General features: G+C 41.4%; 1 protein-coding gene across 2 annotated transcripts in view; it reads left to right on the top strand.

The window, feature by feature from the left end:
* Window positions 1-426: 426 nt before the first annotated feature.
* The window catches only part of LOC105491838 (adenylate kinase 3), a 31,120-nt gene continuing 9,485 nt past the window's right edge, over window positions 427-22,061 (top strand). The window contains exons 1-2 of one of the 2 annotated variants that reach the window (XM_071077757.1): window positions 427-693; window positions 18,875-18,994. In XM_071077757.1, the coding sequence (XP_070933858.1) occupies window positions 543-693; window positions 18,875-18,994 (271 nt within the window). In that variant the 5' untranslated portion in view covers window positions 427-542. The remainder of the gene's footprint in view (window positions 694-18,874; window positions 18,995-22,061) is intronic. The other variant, XM_071077758.1, reaches the window with a different exon arrangement.

The raw sequence follows: 22,061 nt of genomic DNA, 5'->3' as shown, positions 1-22,061 counted from the left end.
AACCAAGAGGCTCCGAAGGGCGACTAGAGGTGGCGGGGGCGGGGGGCGCGCAGGAGTTGCCAAGGTCGGACAGAGGGGAGCTCGGTCTATCCGGCTGGGACTCGGCCAGACAGGGCGCGGGGTTCGGGAGTCGCGGAGAGGCGCGGAGGTAGATCTGAGCTGAGTGGAGGGCGCGTGGGGGTTGGTGCAGAGGGGCGCCGAAGGGACTGGGCCCAGCGGCCGGTGGAGAGGGGCCGCGGAGAGGCGCAGGTGGCAGCTGGGCGGCAGAGCGAGCGCAGAGGCGGCGCGGTTTGCGCGGCTGGGCGGGGCCAGGCGCCGGGGACTGGGTGCGCCGGGGTCGCCGAGAGGCGGGAGCAGCCGCGGGGTCGGTCGCTGTCTGGGCGCCCCAGTGGCTGTCGGCTCACTTCCGGGAACGCCTGGGAACCTCAGTAACCGCCTGATAGCGGCGCTGCCAGCCGGCCGGCGCGGGCTGCGAAGCGGGTGAGAGCGCAGGCCAGGCCAAAGCCCTGGTAGCCGCGCGGCGCGGGCCTAGGTCTGCGGCCATGGGGGCGTCCGCGCGGCTGCTGCGAGCGGTGATCATGGGGGCCCCGGGCTCGGGCAAGGGCACCGTGTCGTCGCGCATCACCACACACTTCCAGCTGAAGCACCTCTCCAGCGGGGACCTGCTCCGGGACAACATGCTGCGGGGCACAGGTGGGAGCTCTGGGCCCAGGGCCGGCCGTGCGCTGTCACCCGGGTCGGACTTTGCGTGCGAGGTGGCCGAAGCTGGGCACGCGGGTCCCAGGCTGCGGGCGCGGCATTTCCCTCCCGTCGCCCGGGACAGAGACCTCGGGCTGCTGAGCGACTGCGCCCCGAAACCTCCGGCCTCCGTGGGCCGCTTCGGGCGGGTTATGGGAGAGTGGGGCTGGGGAAGGTACTGGAAAGTTAGGTCAAGCTCGAAGTTCAGAGATGAAAGGAAACCACCGGGCTTTGTTTCAGAGGCACTAGTCTTCCCAGTGGCAGCCACTCTTGGGGGTCCATCGAGCTGAGCTGCAGCTTATTCAACGTGCTGGTGCATTTAGAAGACTGGCATTAGCCCTGCTAGAGTTTGCTTGTTTTGTTCTCTTCTCTTCTTTTCTCCTCTCTTTCTTGTTTTCCTTTTTTTTTTTTTTTTTTTTGGTGTGGTTAAGCTCTATGGGATCTTGTAGTTCTGACCTTTCCCCCATATTCCGAAGGCCAAGTATTATTTACCCTTGTTGCAGTCATAAAATTATCTCAAATTTTGATATCCCTAGATTTCGTAGACACGGAGGCTATTCTTACGCGTGGTTACATAAAATATTTTGTTTCTCATGCCAAATGAATTCTTACAGCTCAGCACGAAAGCCAGTTAACAATCTACACTATACAATGGGTGAATTTGTGGTATGCAAATTCTCTCTTAAGAAGGTTGTTTTTGAAAAGCCAATAGCGGGAGTTTTTTTCTCAAAAAATGTTGATCTTACTTTTCAAAATAGAACCTGTTTTGAAACTCATTTTGAAACCCATTTACTATATAGAAATAATGCCTACACAAGGCCTTTTTCTTTCTTTTCTTTTCTTTCTTTTTTTTTTTTTTTGTAAGGATAAGAAACAGGATAGACGTGTATAGCATAAAAAACAACGCCGTCCTTCATTCCCTACCTCAGTCCCATTCTTCGGGGGGTGGGGGGGAACAGAGTTTCCTTCTAGAAAGGTTTACTTTGTAAGCACAGATACGTGTATCACTTATTTTCTTTTTCTTTTTTTGGTTTGTTTGTTTTTTGAGACGGAGTCTTGCTCTGTCGCCCAGGCTGGAGTGCAGTGGCGTGCTCTCGGCTCACTGCAACCTCTGCCTCCTGGGTTCAAGCAATTCTCCTGTCTCAGCCTCCCTGGTAGCTGGGACTACAGGCGCATACCACCACGCCGGGCTAAATTTTGTATTTTTGGTAGAGATAGGGTTTCACTGTGTTAGCCAGGCTGGTCTCCATCTCCTGACCTCGTGATCCACCCACCTCGGCCTCCCAAAGTATTGGGATTACAGGCATGAGCCACCGCTCCTGGCCAAGGTGTGTCTTTTCTTGTATGTAATATGTGATCATACTATGTATATATACTCTGCATCAGTGTGGTTTCACTTCGTGTCTGGGATATATTTCACATGAAAACGGACACATCCATTTCATTCTGTTTTTCTAGGTATGTATTTTCAGAATCTAGTATGATTTATGTAACCAGTTCACACCTGTAATCCCAGCACTTTGGGAGGCTGAGGTGGACGGATCACTTGAGCTCAGCAGTTCTAGACCAGCCTGGGCAACATGATGAAACTGCGTCTCTATAAAAAATTCAAAAACAATTAGCAGGGCGCGGTGGCAGGCGCCTGTGGTCGTAGCTACTCGGGAGGCTGAGGTGGGAGAATCACTTGAACCTGGGAGGCGGAGGTTGCTGGGAGCCGAGATTGCAACACTGCACTCCAGCCTGAGCAAGACCCCATCTAAAAAAGAGAGAGAGAGAGAGAGAGAGAGAGAGAAAGAGAGAGAAAAAAAAGTTGTTTGACTTGCTTGCTAAATGTTGTTAATGCAACATATTGAAGTAGTTAGGTAACATTAAACAATCCCAGATACTGATACTGGTTGGGGTCAGGTTAACCAAAGTCTAAGAGAGTAGGCCTGGCACGGTGACTCATGCCTTTAATCCCAGCACTTTGGGGACTGAGGCAGGCAGATCACTTGAGGTCAGGAATTCAAGACCAGCCTAGGCAACATGGCGAAACCCCTGTCTCTACCAAAAATACAAGAAATTAGCTGGGCATGGTGGCTGGCGCCTGTGATCCCAGCTACTCAGGAGGCTGAGGTGGGAGAATCACTTGAGCCCGGGATGCAGAGGTTGTAGTGAGCTGAGATTGTGCCACTGTACTCCAAGCTGGGTGACAGAGTGATACCCTGTCTAAAAAAAAAAAAAAAAAGGAAAAAAGAAAAGCATATTTATTATAAAAGAAGGAAACTATATCTCTTTCATGCAAATATAAAAAAGGTAAATTAAGATCCTTTATAATTCTGCCTTGCCACACAGAGATGATTATAATTAACCCTTGGGTGCATTTTCTTTTATTCTTTTTTTTTTATTTTTCTTTTTTATTTCTGTTGCATTTGTATTTGCAAAATGGTTAAATTCTAAAAACAAATTGTCATATTCTAAATGATAGGTTACTTTTTTATTCTCATTTATAGTGAGCATGTTCACGCATCATTAACCAGTCTTAAAAACGATGTTTAAGCTGGGCGGGGTGACTCAAGCCTGTAATCCCAGCACTTTGGAAGGCTGAGGTGGGTGAATCACCAGAGGTTTGAGACCAGCCTGACCAACATGGCAAAACCCTGTCTCTACTAAAAATACAAAAATTAGCCAGGCATGGTGGTGGGCACTTGTAATCCCAGCTACTTGGGAGGCTGAGGCAGGAGAATCACTTGAACCTGGGAAGCACAGGTTGCAGTGAGCTGAGATGGTACCCTTGCACTCCAGCCTAGGTGAAAAGAGTGGAACTCCATCTCAAAAAAAAAAAAAAAAAAAAAAAGATGTTTAATTTTATCAAAGTTGTATGGTTTTATTTATTTTTTATTTATTTGTTATTTTTTGAGACGGAGTCTCGCTCTGTCCCTCAGGCTGGAGTACAGTGGCGCGATCTCGGCTCACTGCAAGCACTACCTCCCGGGTTCACGCTGTTCTCCTGCCTCAGCCTCCCAAGTAGCTGGAACTACAGGCACCCGCCTGTATGCCCGGCTAATTTTTTTGTGTTTTTAGTAGAGACAGGGTTTCACCATGTTAGCCAGGATGGTCTCGATTTCCTGACCTCGTGATCTGCCCACCTCGGCCTCACAAAGTGCTGGGATTACAGGTGTGAGTCACCGCACCCGGCCAAAGTTGTATTGTTATTAAACATTTTTATTGGACATGTATGTTGTTAACCATTGTTTATTATAATAAATACTGTTATGACGATCTCTGTACATAAACATTTGGCACATCTTTGCTTATTTCCTTCAAATAAATTCCTAGTATGGAATTTCTACAAATATGGTACTATCAAATACTACAACAGAAGGGTTGTTCCAATTTACTTTCCAGTCACTGTTTTATGAGGGTGCTATATTTTATAGCCCATGGCTGTATTTTATAGCTAAGGTTTAAAATCATCCCAGGAGATATGATAAGAACACTGGAAACATTAGGCAACTCATTGACAGTAGCAAAGCTGGAATGTAGATCATTACTGAAACCTGGAGTCAGGGAACTTGAATCTGACCTTAAGACATTTAGTCCAGTTCTCTCTTTTATTTTGTTTTATTTTTTTGAGACAGAGTCTCACTCTGTTGCCCAGGCTGGAGTGCAGTAGCACAATCTCGGCTTACTGCAACCTCCGACTCCTGGGTTCAAGCGATTCTCCTGCTTCCGCCTCCCAACTCAAGTAGCTGGGACTACAGGCTTGCACCACTGTGGCTGGCTAATATTTGTATTTTCAGTAGAGACGGAGTTTTGCCGTGTTGACAGGCTGGTCTCGAACTCCTGACCTCAGGTGATCCACCTGCCTCGACCTCCCAAAGTCAGGCCTCTCTTGAAGATGAAGAGACTGAGTTCAGGAGAAGAACCTGCTTGATAGTAAACAGTGTTTATTGGGGGATGAGGGTGAAAACGTAGATTTCCTTGTGTGCTAATTAAATACTCTTTTCTCTATGCAGTATTTCCCATACTGAGATTCATGAGATAGACGTGAATTAGACAATGAGATTCATGAGATAGACATTTTAGATAGACAAAAACTTTTTATCTATCTATTTCAAAGTAGATTTGAAACAGACACAAATCTAGCACACCAAAGCTGTATTTCATGAAAATTATAGCTATTAATTTTTAAAGCTAAGTCACTTTAAAGAAAACTATATAGTAAAGAACTGTATAGTAAACTATATAGTGAATAGTAGTTCAGCTATGGTAGAAATCATGAGGTTGACATGTAATTGCTCAGTCTGAGACACTGCACTGTAGCATAGTACTTCTCAGAGATGTAACCTTGGCTAGGTTTGGTGCCTCATGCCTGTAATCTCAGCACTTTGGGAGGCCGAGGCAGGAGGGTCATTTGACCCCAGGAGATTGAGATTAGCCTGGGTAACATGGTGAGAACCCATCTCTACAAAAAATAAAAACATTAGCTGGATGTGGTGGCACACGCCTTAAGTCTCAGCTCTCTGAGAGGCTGAGGTGCGAGTACTGCTTGAACCCAGGAGTTCGAGGCTGCAGTGGGCTGTGATGGCACCACAGTACTCACAGTGACAGAATGAGACCCTGTCTCAAAAAAAAGGGAGACATAACCCTAGACTAGACGGCCAACCCTTATGAATCTCCTTTATCCTCATCTATATGCTGGGGCAGATGAATGTAGTGGATAATCTTCAAGACTTCTGTCAGTCCCTGGATTCTATATGTCTAACGAAACATTATTATGTATACCTATGGCACATAGGCATGCATAATTAGGATACTGATGGCAGGGCGGATTTTTTTTTTTTTTTTGGAATGGTAAAACATTTAATTTGTAATAGGCAATTCTAAAAATATAAAAGGATATTTCATGAAAAGATTCTTCCAAGATATTTTATGCTTATACAACCAAAGATTTACCTATGCTTCTCTTTGTGTATGTGTTTTTTAAAACACAGATTATAGCATGCTGTATATACTGTTTTATGCCTTTAACAATATTGCTTTGCATATGGAGTACCCCATTTCATTTTTTTCTGATAGCTTTATTGAGATATAATTAATGTACCATATAATGTATCCATTTAAAGTATAAAACTCAGTGGACTTTTTGTATATTCACAGAGTTGTGCAGACATCACCAAAATCAACTTTTTTTTTTTTTTGATATGGAGTCTCACTCGCTCTGTTGCCCAGGCTGGAGTGCAGTGGCACGATCTCGGCTCAGTGCAACCTCCGCCTCCCAGGTTCAAGTGATTCTCCTGCCTCAGCCTCCTGAGTAGCTGGAATTACAGCCATGAGCCACCATGCCCAGCTAATTTTTGTATTTTTAGTAGAGATGGGTTTTCATCATGTTAGCCAGGCTGGTCTCGAACTCCCTACCTCAAGTGCTGGGATCACAGGCGTGAGCTACTGCGCCTGGCCTTCATCAATTTTAAATTAATATATTTTTTCTTTTAAGAAATTTTTTCTTTGTTCTTTTTAAAATATTTTTTTGGCTGGGCATGGTGGCTCACACTTGTAATTATAGCACTTTGGGAGGCCGAGGAAGGTGGATCATTTGAGGTCGGATTTGAGACCAGCCTGGTCAACATGGTGAGACCCCGTCTTTACTAACAATACAAAATAAAATTAGTTGGGTGTGGTAGCGGGTACCTGCAGTCCCAACTACTTGGGAAGCTGAGGCAGGAGAATGACTTAAGCTCAGGAGGCGGAGTTGCATTGAGCCAAGATCATGCCAATGCACTCCAGCCTGGGCAACACAGCAAAAACTGTTTTAAAAACAACAACAACAACAAAATATATATATATAAATACTTAATTTTGTATTTTCTTTCCTCATAATCAATGGAATCCATTTTTCTTTTTTTATAATGGAGATGGGGTCTCACCATGTTGGTCCAGGCTTGTCATGAACTCCTAGCCTCAAGTAATCCTCCCTCCTTAACTTCTCAAGGTGTTGGGATTACAGGCATGAGCCACAGTGCTCAACCTTTTAAAAATTAATATTTTTTCTTTAATAATCAATTTTAGAACATACCCATCACCCCATAAAAGAAAGTTCATACCTATTAGCAGTCACTTCTGTTCCAACCCCGCTCCCCTCCACCTGAGCCTCTGGCAACACCAACTCACCTCCTGTCTCTCTTGAGTTTTCTATACTGTACATTTTACACAAATGCAGTCATACAATATGTGATCTTTTCTGACTGGCTTCTTTCATTTAGCTTAGTGTTTTCAAGGCTCATCCACACTGTAGCATGTTTTAGTACTTCATTCTTTTTTATTGCTGAATACAATTCCATTTTATGGATGGGCCGTGTTTTATTTATCCATTCATAAGCTGGTGAACATGTGGGTTGTTTTCTCTTTTTCTGTTATCTTATGGGTGTACCATAGTTTGTTTAAATAACTTAAAGAACAATTTTTAAAAGGTAAGCCTGGTCGTGAATACTGTCTCAAAGAAAGTAGGCTTTTGCTAGATGGATATTTTTTAACAAAGTAAGTTAGGCCTTTTACAATTCCATGGCTAGAATCTAGTAGAATCCAGGGAGCTTGTCTGTCCATCTGTCCATCTGTCCATCTAACCATTCATTCAGGCAACTATCCATGGATCCTTTAAGCATCAGATATGTGCTAGGCAGTGGAGACACGGAGAGGAACTGATTTCACTAGGTGCTCACAGAGTGTAGGCATGGGGGCAGGTGGGCAGATGGACATGTGTATTAGTCAGCTCAGGCTGCTGTAACACAATACCACACACTAGGGAAGGCTAAACCACAGGATTTATTTTCTTATAGTTCTGGAGGCTAGAAGTATAAAACCAAGGCACTGGCAGAGTTGGTTTCTGGTGAGGCCCTTCTTCCTGGCCTGCCTAGTTGCCTTCTCACTTTGTTCTCACATGGTCTTTCCTCTGTAAGCAGGCACCCCTGACATCTCATCCTCTTCTTATAAAGACACCAGGCTTATTGGATTAGTGCCCTCCCCTTATGACCTCATTTAATCTTTTTTTTGTTTTTTTTTGTTTTTTGTTTTTTGTTTTTTTTTGAGACGGAGTCTAGCTCTGTCGCCCAGGCTGGAGTGCAGTGGCGCGATCTCGGCTCACTGCAAGCTCCGCCTCCCAGGTTCACGCCATTCTCCTGCCTCAGCCTCCTGAGTAGCTGGGACTACAGGCGCCCGCCACCGCGCCAGGCTAATTTTTTGTATTTTTAGTAGAGACGGGGTTTCACCGTGGTCTCGATCTCCTGACATTGTGATCCGCCCGTCTCGGCCTCCCAAAGTGCTGGGATTACAGGCATGAGCCACCGTGCCCGGCTCCATTTAATCTTAATTACCTCCTTTAAATCCCTATTTCCAAATATCGTCACACTGGGGGTTAGGTTCCAACATACAGATTTAAGGGAGACGTAATTCCGTCTATAACAACATGTAAACAGATAGTCATTGGTGTGATAGGTGTTGCAATAGAGACAAGTCTGTGACATTTGGAAGTTCAGAGTGGGAGCTTCCAGTTCCATAGGAGGTTGAGGGACACTTGACCATGAAGGGCCTTTTAGGATGTGTGTTGAAAAATGTGTAAGAGCTTACCATGGGGCTTGGGTAAAGGCTAGGAGGATCCATGTATATAGAGCTCCTTGCTGGGGTGTGGTTTCAGGCTGAAGTGCCAATGGGGAGGATGAGGGAGGAGGAGAAATAAAATGAGGCTGGACCCAGGTGGGCATTTATGTAATTGTCAAAATCAGGATTTATCCGAAGCAGAGTGAACGGGAAGGGGAGTATAGGCCTGGAACAGGAACTCTTTCTGGATGCTTCACTGAAGAGGAGAGAGATTGGGTGATGGTTAGCGGGAGGAACAATGGTCAAGGGAGGTTTTCATTTTTAATATAATTCTTGTGAAATATTCCATGCATCAGAGTATTACAAGGTCTATGTATGGTTAGAAGAATAATAAAACGAACATCATTTACCTATCACCAGAGGGAAACAAGGACTTTGGGGGCCTTCCAGTTCCCCTTCCATGCACATCTCCTTCCTGCTTCCCAGAGGTAACCACTTTGTTGACTCAAGTGTTTATTATTTGAGAAAAGTTTTTTTACAAGCCCATGATAGGGCATAAAGCTATCATTTAATTTCCTGATATTCTCCTAGTTTTATTTTGTTTCAACACAGTTTTAAAGTTAAGTTTTATGTCATTTATAATGATTTTAAAAGCAATTTTGGCAGGAACTAGGTTAATTCTCTGTAGCCTTTTCTCTTGGCACATGTGAAAGAGAACTGCTGGTTGGGGGGTGGCTCACCCCTGTAATCCCAGCAATTTAGGATGCTAAGGCAGGAGGATCACTAGAGTCCAGGAGTTTGAGACCAGCCTGGGCAACATAGTGAGACCCCTATCTCTATAAAATAAATAAATAAATAAATTAGCCAGGCATGATGGTGCTTATCTGTAGCCCTAGCTACTTGGGAGGCTAAGCTGGGAGGATCGCTTGAGCCCAGGGGTTTGAGACTGCAGTGAGTTATAATCATGCCACTGCATTGGCTCTTTGAAAAAAAAAAAAAGAGAGAGAGAGAGAACTGTTATTTACAGTTTGGTCAGGTCCCTCTTTTGTGCTTCATAACTGCTCAAACAGTAAGTTTGAATAAGCTTATTCAGATACGAGGTGTGGTTGATTTGGGTAACATGAACTTTAAAGGGAGCTACAGAATTTAAAATGACTTTTTATGTAATATAAAGGTTTATTTCTCATAGTAATGTCTCCATGTTTTAGGATTTCTAGTTATTATCCTCAAAAGTTGGTTTTGAGTTTCCCTTTCTCTAACCTTCTTTTCTTATTTTTGTGTATAACATTGTAGAAAATTAGCTTATTATAAATAATTTACTTTTGAACTGCCTTTTGTGTTTTGTGGAAGTGCCCAAATTTGTTAATTTTTGAATCAAAAAAGGAAATATAGTTGGCCTTGAACAACTTCCGGGTTAGGGCTGCTGATTCCTAGTGTAGTCAAAAATCCATGTGTAACTTCTGACATCCCCAAAACTTAAATATCCTACCGTTGACCAGAAGCCTTACCAATGACATACACAGTTGATTCACACATATTTTATATGATATATGTATTGTATACTGTATTCTTATAATAAAGCAAGCGAGAGAAAAGAAAATGTTATTAAGAAATTATCAGCCATGTGCAGTGTCTCATGCCTGTAATCCTAGCACTTTGGGAGGCCAAGATGGGAGGATCACAAGACTCCATCTCTACAAAAAATAAAAAAAAAATTAGCCGGGCATTGTGGCGTGTGCCTGTTTTCCCAGCTACTTGGGAGGTTGAGGTGGGAGGATCACTTGAACCCAGCAAATCGAAGCTTCAGTGAGCTATGATCACACCACTGCAGTCCAGCATGGGTGTCAGAGCGAGACCCTGTCTCTAAAAACGAAAATCATAAGAAAAGAAAATATATTTACTGTTTGTTAAATGGAAGCGGATCATCATAAAGATCTTCATCCCCATTGTCTTCATGTCAAGTAGACTGAGGAAGAGGAGGAGTCAGTTTTGTTGTCTCAAGGGTGGCAGAGGCACAGGTGGACCCATGCAGTTCAAACCCATGTCGTTCAGGGGTCCACTCTAGAATTTTTATGAGGAGTCTGTTAAGATGTAATATTAAATGTAGGTAATCAAATGGATAAAACTTTACCATATCTCCAGAGAACATGCTGGTTGTCTTTGCATATAATTTTGGGAGGGGGTAAATATATTTGAAAGGTAGTATGCAAACTGCTTAGACTCGGAATTAGGGAGTTAAGTCTTTTTTTTTTTTTAATAAGCTTCAACTGAAGCATTATAGGCTCCAGGTTTTAATAAATATTGTGGATAAATGCTTATTGATATAGAAATATGTTCATTATATATATACCATGAAGTACTGTGCAGCCATAAAAAAGAACAAGATTATGTCCTTTGCAGGGACATGGATGAAGCTGGAGGCCATTATCCTTAGCAAACTAACGCAGGAAGAGAAAACCAAATACCTCATGTTCTCACTTATAAGTGGGAGCTAAATGATGAGAACACATGGACACATAGAGGGGAACAATTCACACTGGGACCTTTCAGAGGATAGAGGCAGGGAGGAGGGAGAGGATCAGGAAAAATAACTAATGGGTACTAGGCTTAATACCTGGGTGATGAAATAGTCTGTACAACAAACTCCTACAACACAAGTTCACCTGTGTAACAAACCTGCACATGTACCCCTGAAAATATAATAAAAATTATAAAACAACAAGAACAATAAAATAAAAACACTTTACATTTGAGAAAGAGTGACAATATCAGTAGCTAAAACCAACATCAACAGTTACAAGACCATCCTTTCAGCCAAGTAAGGCAATCAAAAGATGTACAGATCAGGTAGCAGTCTTGATCAGTCAGGCATTCAAACTGGGTCCATAATGATCAAAGTGAAAGTTCACAGAGCAATTATAATTGAGAAGGTAAAAACTCATATAACTTCCATTCAATACTGCAATTTAAAAATAGATTTTTTCACAATAACCGTATACAAGATAATATATTTAACACATAAAAGAGAAAAATAACAATTCTTTCTCATCACACAAAAATCTCTTCGGAATGTTAAAGATAATCTATTCTCAATGTCTTTCTTGTTCTAATTAAATCATACAAACATAAAAAAAGTTCGTGATAAATGAAAAACAGATTACTAGACTACACGTAGGATTATCTATCTATATGTTAACAAAACTAAAAAATACCTGGTTTTTGTTTTGTTTTTGTTTTTCCTGAGACAAGGTCTTGCTTTGTCACCAAGTCTGGAGTGCAGTAGTGCGATCATGGCTCACTGCAGCCTTGACCTCCTGGGCTCAAGCAATCCTCTCACCTCAGTTTCCTGAATAGCTGGGATCACAGGCAATGAAAATTTTTATATTATCATTAACAATAATTATCTCTGAGTAGTGATGAGACTATGAGTGTTTTTAAATTTTTTTTCTTACTGGGAATTTTTCATCTGTTCTATTTTTTAAAAAACAACATCGATTTAATTCACATACCATACAGTTACTCCTTGTAAAGTGTATGATTCAGTGATTTTTAGTGTATCCAAAGTTGTGAAACCATCACCTCCGTCAATTTTAGAACATTTTTATCGCTCCAAAAAGAAACCCTGTTCTCATTAGCAGTCATTACCCATTTCTCCCCAACCCTCCCAGCCTTTGGCAACTACTAATCTTCTTTCCATCTCTATAGATTTGCCTATTCTAAACATGTTATGCAAATGGAATCATACGATATATAGTCTTTTGTGTCTTGCTTCTTTCACTGAGCATGTTTGAAGGTTCATCTATGCTGTAACATGTATCAGTACTTCATTTCTTTTTTTGCTGAATCATATTCCATTGTCTTGATATATCACGTTTTATTTATCTGTTCATCAGTTGATGGACATTTGAGTTGTTTCTACTTCTTGGTTATTTTAAATAATGCCACTATGAACATTCATTTACAAGTTTTTGTGTAGACATATTTCTTTTTCTTTTTTTTTTTTTTAAGAGACACAGTCTCTCTTTGTCACCCAGGCTGGAGTGCAGTGATGCAATCGTAACTCAACAGCAGCAGCCTTGAACTCCTAGGCCCAAGTGATCCTCCCACCTGAACCTCCCAAGTAGCTGGGACTACAGGTGTGCACCACCATGCCCGTATTTTTTTGATTTAGATGTAGGGTCTTGCTGTGTTGCCCAGGCTGGTCAGGAACTCTCAGGCTCGAGAAATCTTGCTGCCTTGACTCGCAAAATGTTGGGATTACAGGCATGAGCCACCATAGCTGGCCATATGTTTTTATTTCTCATGGGCATATAGCAAGGGGAGGAATTGCTATCTCTTATGGTAACTGTCTTTTTTTTTTTTTTTTTTTTTCCCGAGACAGGGTCTTGCTCTGTCACCCAGGCTGGAGTACAGTTGTGCAATCATGGCTCACTGCAGCACTGAGCTCCTGGGCTCAAGTGATCCTCCTGCCTCAACCTCCTGAGTAACTGGAACTAGAAACACATGCCAAGCACCCAGCTAATTTAAACAATTTTATTTAAGCCGGGTGTGGTGGCTCACGCCTGTAATCCCAGCACTTTGGGAGGCAGAGGTGGGTGTATCACCCAAAGTCAGGAGTTCGAGACCAGCCTGACGAACATGGTGAAACACCATCTCTATTAAAAATACAAAATTAGCCAGGCGTGGTGGTGCATGCCTGTAACCCCAGCTACGCGGGAGACTGAGGCAGGAGAATCACTTGAACCCAGGAGGCAGAAGTTGCAGTGAGCCAAGATAGTGCCAATGTGCTCCAGCCTGGGCAACAGGAGCAAAACTCCGTCTCAAAAACAAACAAACAAACAAAATTTATTTGTAGAGACATGGTCTTGCTGTGTTGCCCAAGCTAGTCTTGAACTCCTGGCCTCAAGTGAAATTCCTGCTTTGGCCTCCCAAAGTGCTGGGATTGCAGGTGTGAGCCACCATGCAGGGCTTGGTAACTGTGTTCAACCTTTAAAAAAACTACCACACTGTTTTACAAATTGGCTACACCACTTTATAATCCTACCAGCAATGTATGAGGGTTATAGTTTCTCAACATTCTTACCAACACTTGTTTTTATTTATTTTTTTGTTTGAGACACAGTTTCACTCTGTCGCCCAGGCTGGAGTGCAGTGGTGCGATTCAGCTCACTACAACCTCCGCCTCCCAGGTTCAAGCAATTCTCCTGCCTCAGCCTCCCTGGTAGCTGGGACTACAGGCATATGCCACCACAGCCGGCTAATTTTTGTATTATTCGTAGAGACAGCGTTTCACCACGTTGGTCAGGATGGTCTCGAACTCCTGACCTCAAAGTGATCCGCCTGCCTCGGCCTCCCAAAGTGTTGGGATTACAGGCATGAGCCACCGTGCCCGGCCTAACACTTGTTTTTAAAGGCATATATTGTTTTATTGTGCCTCACAGGTACTATATTTTTTTTTTTAACAAATCTAAGTTTTGTGGCAACTCGGTGTCGAGCAAGGCTGTTGGCCCCGTTTTTCTAATATGTGCTCCTTTCCCATTTCTGTTTCACATTTTTGGTAACTTTTGCAATATTTAAAATATTTTCATTATTATCATATCTGTTAAAGTGATCTGTGATCAGTGATCTTTGATGTTACTATTGTAATTGTTTTGGGGTGCCATGAACTACACCCATATAAGATGGCAAACTTAATTGATAAATGTTGTGTGTGTTCTGACTGCTCCACTAACCAGCCATTCCCTTGTCTGTCTCCCTCTCCTCGAGCCTCCCTATTCCCTGAGACACCACAATATTGAAATTAGGCCAATTAATAACCCTACAGTGACCTCTAAGTGTTCAAGTTAAAGGAAGAGAGTGGCACATCTTTCACTTTAAATCAAAAGCTAGAAATGATTAAGCTTAGCGAGGAAGACATGTTGAAAACCAAGACAGGCTGAAACTAGGCTTCTTGCACCAGTTAGCCAAGTTGTAAATGCAAAGGAAGACCTTGAAGGAAATTAAAAATGCTGCTCCAGTGAACACTGGAGCACAAGAAAGTGAAACAACCTTGTTGCTTATGGAGAAAGCTTGAGTGGTTTAGATAGAAGATCAAACCAGCCACATCATCCCTTAAGCCAAAGCTCAATCCAGAGCAAGGCCCTAATTCTCTTCAATTCAGTGAAGGCTGAGAGATGTGTTGAAGCTGCAGAAGAAAAATTTGAAGCTACCAGAGGTTGGTTCATGAGGTTTAAGGAAAGAAGCTGTCTCTGTAACATGAAAGTGCAAGTGCTGATGCAGAAGCTGCAGCAAGTTATCCAGAAAAATCTAGCTAAGATCATTGATGAAGGTGTCTACACTAACAAACAGATTTTCAATGTAAACAAAACAGCCTTGCATTGGAAAAAGATGCCATCTAGGACTTCCATTGCTGGAGAAGAGAAGTCAATGCTTGACTTCAAAGCTTCAAAGGACAGGCTGACTCTCTTGCTAGGGACTAATGCCGCTGGTGACTTTAAGTTGAAGCCAATGCTTATTTACCATTCCAGAAATCCTAGGGCCTTGAGAATTATCTAAATCTACCCTGCCTGTGCTCTGTAAATGGAATGACAAAGCCTGGATGACAGCACATCTGTTTATAGCATGGTTTACTGACTATTTGAAGCCCACTGTTGAGAACTATTGTTCAGAGAAAAAGATTCATTTGAAAATATTACTGCTCATTGACAATGCACCTGGTCACCCAAAAGCTCTGCTGGAGATACACAAGGAAATTCATGTTTTCATGCCTGCTGACATAACATCCATTCTGTAGCCCTTGGATCAAGGAGTAATTGCAACTGTCAAGTTTTATTATTTAAAAAATACATTTCATAAGGTTCAGCTGCTGTATAGATAGTGATTCCTCTGATGGATTTGGGCAAAGTAAATAGGAAAATTTAGGGAAAGGATGCGCCATTCTAGATGCCAGGAAGAACACTCATGATTCAGGAAGAAGGTCAAAGTGTCAACATTAACAGGAGTTTGGAAGAAGTTGATTCCAACCCTCATGGATGACTTTAAGGGGTTCAGGCCTTCAGTGTAGGAAGTAATTACACATATGGTGGAAACAGCAAGAGAACTGGAATTAGAAGTGGAGCCTGAAGATGTGACTGGATTGCTGCAATCTCATGATAAAACTTGAATGGATGAGGAGTTGCTTCTAATGAATGGGCAAAGAACGTGGTTTCTTGAGATAGAATCTAGTCCTGGTGAAGATGCTGTGAGCATTATTCAAATGGCAACAAAGGATTTAGAATATGACTTAAACTTAGTTGAAAAAGGAGCAGCGGGTTTGAGAGGATAGACTACAGTTTTGAAAGAAGTTCTACTGTGGATAAAATACTATCCCACAACACTACATGCATCAGAGAAGTTTTTGGTGAAAAAAAGAGTCAGTTGATGAGGCAGACTTTATTGTTGTCTTCTTTTACGCAATTGTCATAGCCACCTCATCGTTTAGCAACCTCTACCCTGATCAGTCAGCAGCCATCAGCCATGGAGGCAAGACCCTCCACCAGCAAAAAGATTAAGACTCGCTGAAGGCTCAGATGATCATTAACATTTTTTAGCAATAAAACTATTTTAAATTAAGGTAGGTACATTGTTATTTTAGACATAATACTATTGCACTTAATAGTCTACAATGTAATGTAAATATATAACTTTTATATGCACTGAGAAACCAAAAAATTTGTGTGACTCACATATTCACTTTATTGTGGTGGTCTGGAACCAAACCCACAATATCTCCAGGGTAGGCCTGTATGTGTCTTTTTGACTATAACCATGTTCGTGAATGTGAAGTGGTATCTCATTGTGGCTTTCATTTGATTTCCCTAATGATTAAGGATGTTGATCATGTGTTCATGCGCTTATTGGCCATTTGTATATCTTCTTTGAAGAAATGTGTATTCAGATCCTATGCCCATTTAAAATTTTTTTAAATTGTTGAGTTGTGAGAGTTCTTTAGATGTTCTAGATACAATTCCTTACCAGATACATGATTTGCAAAATTTCTCTTCCATCCCATGCTATGCATTGTCTTTTCACTTCTTTTCTTTTCTTTTCTCTTTTCTTTTCTTTTTTAAGAGATAGGGTTTCACCATGTTGGCTAGGCTGGTCTTGAACTCCTGACCTCAGGTGATCCGCCCACCTCAGCCTCCCAAAGTGCCGAGATTGCAGGCAGGAGCCACTGCACCCGGCCTCACTTTCTTAATGGTGTTTTTTGAAGCACAAAGTTTTTAATTTTAATGAAGTCTAATGTATCTATTTTTTTTCCTTTGTTAGTTGTGTTCTTGGTTTGATATCTAGAAACCATTGCCTAATGCATAGTGATGAAGATTTATATGTGTGTTTTCTGTTAAGAGTTTTTAGGCTGGACACAGTGGCTCACACCTGTAATCCCAGCACTTTGGGAGGCCAAGGCGGGCAGATCATGAGGTCAGGAGTTCAAGCCTGGCCAACATGGTGAAACCCTGTCTCTGCTAAAAATACAAAAATTGGCTGGGCATGGTGGTGGGCGCCTGTAATCCCAGCTGCTTGGGAGGCTGAGGCAAGAGAATCACTTGAACCTGGGAGGGGGAGTTGGCAGTGAGACAAGATTACATCATTGCACTTCAGCCTGGGCGACAAGAGTGAGACTCCATCTCAAAAAAAAAAAAAAAAAAAAAAAAAAAAAGGTTTAGTAGCTTTAGCGCTTACATTTAGGTTTATGACCTATATTGAGTTAACTTGTATACATAGTAGAGGTCCAACTTCTTTCTTTTACATCTGGATATTTATTTGTCCCAGGAGCATTTGTTAAAAAGACTACTTTTTCTTCATTTATTTTGGCATCCTATTAAAAATCAGTGTACTATAAATTTTAAGGTTATTTCTGGACTTTCAATTCTATGTTTTTTTTTGTTTTTTGTTTTTTGTTTTGAGACAGGGTCTCACTCTGTTGCCCAGGCTGGAGTGCAGTGGCATGATCATGGCTCACTGTAGCCTTGACCTCCTGGCTCAAGCAATCCGCCCGCGTCAGTCTCCTGAGCAGCTGAGACTATAGCCATGTGCCACCACACCCAGCTAATTTTTAAATCTTTTGTAGAGATGGGGTCTCACCATGTTGCCTAGACTGGTCTCAAACCCTTGGCTTTAGACATAGGTTTACTTCTTTTTTTCTGGATGCTTTTTATTTCCTTTTCTGGACTAATTGCCTTGGCTAGAATCTCTAATATTATATAGAAGTGGCAAGAGAATCTTTTCTTACGGCTTGTTCATATACTGATAAAATTAAGTACTTTATTAATTAACCCCATCTTCTAACCCATCTGTTGCAGCTGGTTGGGGATTTAGAAGAGGGCTTGGCCTGAAGAGTGAGAGGTGAGGGGAGAGGCCAATAACAGGTTTTTTTGGGAGTTGGCCCTAGAGAATTGCACGTTTTTACATTTTTTTTCCCAAATGCTGTTGATGAGGTTGAAGCTCTCCCTCCCGAGAGCAGTGGTCAAAAGCCTGGAGACAAAGAAGTTCACACATTAATATAAGGCTGTTTCAGTGTGTCCTGAGCTCTACATCTACCAAACCCTCTTCTAAGCGCAGTCTGCAAATCCAGCAGCACACCTGCCACATGACAGCCTGTGTCCATGCAGTTACTGTTCTTAGTTAAAAGCCTAAAGTTTCATGAATCTGACAATTTAGAATCTGTTTTGGGGTCAGTATGGCAATTCATACCAAGAGTTAGGAGAATGTTCATATATACCTTGACCCTTTAATCTGACATCTGGGAATTTATTCATTGCAAACAATCCCAAAGAGAAATAAAAAAAAAAAAAAGAAAAGCAAAAAAACGAGTCTTTGGTGATGAGGAAAAATCAAGACTAATTTACACAATTTAAATGTCCAACAGTACTGCTGTAATAAAGTGTATTTTTATATATTTATTTCTAAATATATTTGGAGTGTAATATCGTTACCTGAAACAACTATATAAAACTACTGAAAAGTATTTACTAAATAATGCTAAGTGACAAAAAGAACATAAAATTGTAGATATGCAGATTATGATGGTATTACAGTTCTGAAGGTATAGAAATAGTTTGGTAAGGGAACATGAAGAAATTAAAATGCTCTTGCATAAGAGTGACATATAGTTGTAGGTAATATTATTAAATTGTTCATAAATCATTTTCCAGAGTGTTTTGTTAATAAAAATATGACATAATCACAATGCTAATCTGGTTAAAAATGGAACTGTGTCACAATAGCAGCACCTGTTTTACAGGATTGGAAAAGTCTCTACAATAACATGATAGCAGGCATTTAAACTGAATCATTCAGAATAATGATGATTTCAAATTCTTATTTTAAAAGAAAATAATTTCAGCTATTTCATAGTTTTTTCTGGTAGAAAATAAAAGCCTTTGTTTTTATCAGAAAAGTTGGTGATGCACATTTTCACATAAGTATGCCATACAGACTTCCCCTTTGGGCAACTCATTCCGAGGTGCCTGGAATGGGATAAAACAAATGCACTTACTGATTTTTTCCCCCTTTGCTGTAGAAATTGGCGTGTTAGCCAAGGCTTTCATTGACCAAGGGAAACTCATCCCAGATGATGTCATGACTCGGCTGGCCCTTCATGAGCTGAAAAATCTCACCCAGTATAGCTGGCTGTTGGATGGTAAGTGGAGTGTCGTGAGCATTTCACCTGCCCAAAATAATGAGTGCTGACAGGAGAATGAGCATTTCATGAGCTTCGGATGGACTTCAAGGATGGCGTTTGCAGGAGAGGGGTGCTTGGGACTATCCTGAAACCGGTCTTTTTCTCTGGGACCAGTTCTATATCCAAATGGAAAGAGGGAAGTGAATTGCATGATTTCTAAGATCCCATCAGTTATAACTTTAGTTCCTTTCCCCTTTCTTTGATAATATTATGTGATATGGGAGGATCACCACAGAAGAAGCAGGACCCAAGAGTAATTTACAATAATCTGTAAACTTTCTCTAGCCAGAGGTATGGCAGAATCCTTGAGGGTAGGTTGATTTTTAGTTTTGTTAATATAGAGAGGACACGAGATTTGTTTCAATTGAGTCCAGAGTTCTCACTAAAACTGGGATAAACTTGGGATAAGCCTTTTCTTCAAGAAGATCTGAGTCATAATATCCTTTTTTGGAAGAGGGTAGCTAATCTAGTCTTCTCTCCTACTCAACCCCATTCACCCACCTTTGCACACAGGCATGCATGCACTCAGTGCTGCCCTCACCAAGCCCTGCAGCCCTGACTTGCTTGCTTTATCTAAGAAGGTTCTGAAGTCCTTGTCCTTGTGGAAAGTACATTCTAGTAGAAGACAAGTAGTAATCAAGTAAACAAAAACTTGGATAAGCCCAGATATAAGTGCTAAAAGGTAAATTAGAAGTTGATGTGGACCAGAAGCAGTAGTTCACGCCTGTAATTCCAACACTTTGGGAGGCCAAGGTGGGTGGATCACCTGAGGTCAGGAGTTCAAGACCAGCCTGGCCAACATGGTGAAACCCCATCTCTACTAAAAATACAAAAATTCGCCGGGCGTGATGGCGCACACCTGTAACCCCAGCTGTTTGGGAGGCTGAGACAGGGGAATTGCTTGAACCAGGAGGCGGAGCTTGCAGTGAAACGAGATCGCACCACTGCACTCCAGCCGGGGTGACAGAGCGAGACTCCGTCTCAGAAAAGAAAAAAAGAATTTGATGTGAACAGGGAGTAATGTAGTGGAGAGGTAGGCAGTTTTTTTTTTTTTTTCTTTTCAGTTGAGACAGTGCCTGGCTCTGTTGCCCAGGCTGGAGTGCAATGGTGTGATCTCTCACTGCAACCTCCTCCTCCCCAGTTCAAGTGATTCTCCTGCCTCAGCCTCCTGAGTAGCTGGGATTACAGGTGCCCACCACCATACGTGGCTAATTTTTGTATTTTTAGTAGCGATAGGGTTTCACTATGTCAGCCAGACTGGTCTCAAACTCCTGGCCTCAAGTAATCTGCCCTCCAAAAGTGCTGGGATTACAAGTATGAGCCATCACACCTGGCCTCTTCCCCTTTTTAAAACAAAATATGTTGTATGGTTCAGAATTAAAAATTTTGTTTTAAAAAGTTTAATGAAAAATCTTGCTGCTTTATGAGATGGAAGGGCCTGAAAAACATTCCCGTTTGTGGGAGGTCTTGAGGAATGAGTAGGATTACATGGGTGGAGAGACAGGTCATCTTTGGCAGCAGGAAGAAGGTAAACTAAGGTAGGTTGGTGATGCTGCCCCAGGAAAGTGTCAAGTCATGCATGATACCAACCCACAGTAAGCAGTAAGGGTCTTGGGGGAAAGCCAAAGACTGAGCCAGATGGGACAGGCCGGGAATGTGAAGCACTAATGTTTGTGATTTTGTCATTGTTCTATTGCAAAAATACCTTTTCCTTTTAAAAAATTAAGAAAGTTGTAAATGTTTCACAGAGAGGCTCAAAATCCTTAATGATCGCATCCTTTAGTAACAATTACTTTTAATTTCTTGGTATGTAATTCATCAGGATTTTTTGCATAATTAGTGATTTAAAAACATATACATACACATTCGGAAATGTACAGTTGTCCCTCAGTAGCCTCAGGGGTATCGATTCCATCCACCTCCTGTGGATACCAAATCCATGCATGCTCAAGTTCCTTATATAAAATGGTGTAGTGTTTGCATGTAACATCTGCTTAGCCTCCGGTGTACTTTAAATCATCTCCAGATTTCTTGTAATATCTAATACAATGTAATTGCTATGTGAAGAGTTGTTATAATGTATTATTTAGGGAATAGTGACAAGAAAAATAAGTCTACATGTTCAGTACAGGTGCAACTATCCATTTTTTTTTTTTCTGAATACTTTTGATCTGAAGTTGGTTGAATGCCCAGATGTGGAACCCACAGATGTTACTATATTTGGTATAAGATGTGAGTTAAGTTTCTAGCTCCCCTCCCCACAAGTAGTATCTAATATTGTTATATATATTTTTGTATAATACACACACACATACACATACCATGTTTTGCATTTTGCTTTTTCATTGAATAAATCTATATTTAACACGTAGATTTGCCTCATGAAATAAAAGATGCATGGGCTTGCATTTTGTGTCTGTATCATAATTTGACTAATCTACTGAGGAACATTTGGGTAAGACAGCTTGTGTTCAAATTCCACTTCCATCACTTTGTGAGCTTTGTGAGCTAAAGTAAGTTACCTAGCCTCACTGTACCTCAGTTTCCTCATTCATAAAGTGGGAATAATAAAGTATGTCTCTTAGGGTTGTTATGATGGTTAAAAGAAATGATCCTTGTAAAACATTTCACATACAGTACTTTGCATCTAGAAAGTGCTCAAGATTTAGCTGTTAAACTCCATTTATTATTATTAAATGTACTAAAATTGTTTTCACCAGGATGACTTACTTCAGTGTAAATTTTATAATATTTTTATTTTATAAAATTATATAGATTGAGATTTTGCCATTATAAGCTTTCTTTGGGGGCTATTATTTCTCCCAAATCCAGGTTTCCTGGGTATAGTTTTAGTCATTATCACTGTCATTTTAGCACATTATAAGGTCTGTTTTTCCACATTTCATTGTTAATAAGAAAATGTAATTTTTCAGACATTATTTTTGCTCTAACAAATTATGCATGTGCAGTTTTAACTTTTTTTTTTTTTTTTTTTTTTTAATGGAGACAGTGTTTTGCTCTGTCA

Source organism: Macaca nemestrina, chromosome 14 (assembly GCF_043159975.1).
Source record: "Macaca nemestrina isolate mMacNem1 chromosome 14, mMacNem.hap1, whole genome shotgun sequence".
Taxonomy (NCBI): Eukaryota; Metazoa; Chordata; class Mammalia; order Primates; family Cercopithecidae; genus Macaca; species Macaca nemestrina.
Note: the sequence above shows the minus strand (reverse complement) of the source record. Positions and strands in the feature narration are given on the sequence as shown.